This window comes from Tupaia chinensis, unplaced genomic scaffold (assembly GCF_000334495.1).
Source record: "Tupaia chinensis unplaced genomic scaffold, TupChi_1.0 Scaffold000361_2, whole genome shotgun sequence".
NCBI lineage: Eukaryota > Metazoa > Chordata > Mammalia > Scandentia > Tupaiidae > Tupaia > Tupaia belangeri.
In genome coordinates this window covers 5,616,812-5,618,310 of record NW_006159858.1, presented here as the reverse complement: position 1 = coordinate 5,618,310, position 1,499 = coordinate 5,616,812, and the positions used below count along the sequence as shown (strand labels likewise).

At 46.9% G+C, this 1,499-nt stretch overlaps 1 protein-coding gene across 1 annotated transcript in view; it reads right to left on the bottom strand.

The window, feature by feature from the left end:
* The window catches only part of CYP20A1 (cytochrome P450 family 20 subfamily A member 1), a gene marked incomplete in the record, with an annotated part of 58,576 nt that overhangs the window by 11,897 nt on the left and 45,180 nt on the right, over positions 1–1,499 (bottom strand). Inside the window, 1 exon segment of the mRNA XM_027773659.1 lies at positions 643–754. Coding sequence (XP_027629460.1) covers positions 643–754 — 112 coding nt within the window.

Below are 1,499 nucleotides of genomic sequence, written 5' to 3'. Positions count from 1 at the left end.
TTCCCTGCCTTCCTCCCTCCTCCTTTCTCTCCATTCTGTGTGGTTTCTCTCTCAGTAAAAAAGAAAATCTTAAATGCACACACACACTCACACACACACACACAGACCAGGCTGTGGCATGGTGGTTAAGGTAGCTGGATCTTACATAGCCAACCATGCTGTTAAAGCACTAGATTCCAAAAACACACCAGCTGCATGTGTGAGTGCCCAATTCTCAAAGGCAGGGGAGAAGAAGGGATTGCGGTGCCTTCATGCCCCATGGAGGATGCTTTCTCACTTTCCCTGTCTCTCCCTGTCTTTCTTTGGTGAGCACACATACCCTCAGGAAAAAATTTAAATGTGTGTATGTATAATATATACGTAAACACATACATGCACAGGTATAAAGTAATATACATACATACATACACAGAAAAAGGTCTACAAAAAAGACATACTAAACTGTTAGAAATAGTACCTATGGAGAAAAAAAATTTATATAGATTGAAATTTAAAGCAAGAACTGTTTTTGTAATTAAAATAACTGTCTGATTCAATAACGAACAGCATTTATTGGGAATTTTAGACAATGAAAATTAAAATACATACCACAGGAGTTGAAAAGAATAAATGAATGAATGAAGTACACCAAATGTTTCTTACCTCTCTAGGAATAATAAATTGATCAATTTTTCCTTCTATATCTTGAAGGCGAGCAGAAACTGGGGTCAGTTTGGCAGTTCGAACAGTTTCACAAAGCACTTGCCTACAGTATCTGTCAAAAAAATTTTTTTAAAGATGTTTAGAAGTGGCAGTTTGAAATGTACATACATTTTTAAAATGTCACTCAACAACTTCTCAAACCTTCCTAATTTAAAATAGTCTCAACATAATTCTCATTTACCTAAAGATAAGAAAATTGGGAATCAGCAGTTAGCGTAATGGCTATGTTGCTGGACTCCCACGTAGTCGACCGCAGTTCACGTCCCGGACCTGGTAGCTTAAAACTCACGCTGGGCACGTGTGTGTGCATGCCCAAGATCCCGAAAGGAGAATGGAGGAGAAGGGATTGTGGCGTGACCATCCCCCTGGGGGGTGATTTCTTGATTTCTGTCTCTATGTCTCTGTCTGTCTGGCGAGCGCACGCGCCCTACAGTGAAAAAAAACCTCAGGGCCCTGCCGCGCGGGCGGTGGAGGGCCCTGCACGGGCCCCAGCCCGACGTGTGTGTGCATGCCCAAGATCCCGAAAGGAGAATGGAGGAGAAGGGATTGTGGCGTGACCATCCCCCTGGGGGGTGATTTCTTGATTTCTGTCTCTATGTCTCTGTCTGTCTGGCGAGCGCACGCGCCCTACAGTGAAAAAAAACCTCAGGGCCCTGCCGCGCGGGCGGTGGAGGGCCCTGCACGGGCCCCAGCCCGGGCCCTGCGCTGGCCCCGCCCACGCCCCTCGCGGCCCAGGGCTCTGCTCGGAGTTCTGCTGCCTCCCCGGGGCTGGCGTGTGGCCTCCGGGCGCGCGCGTG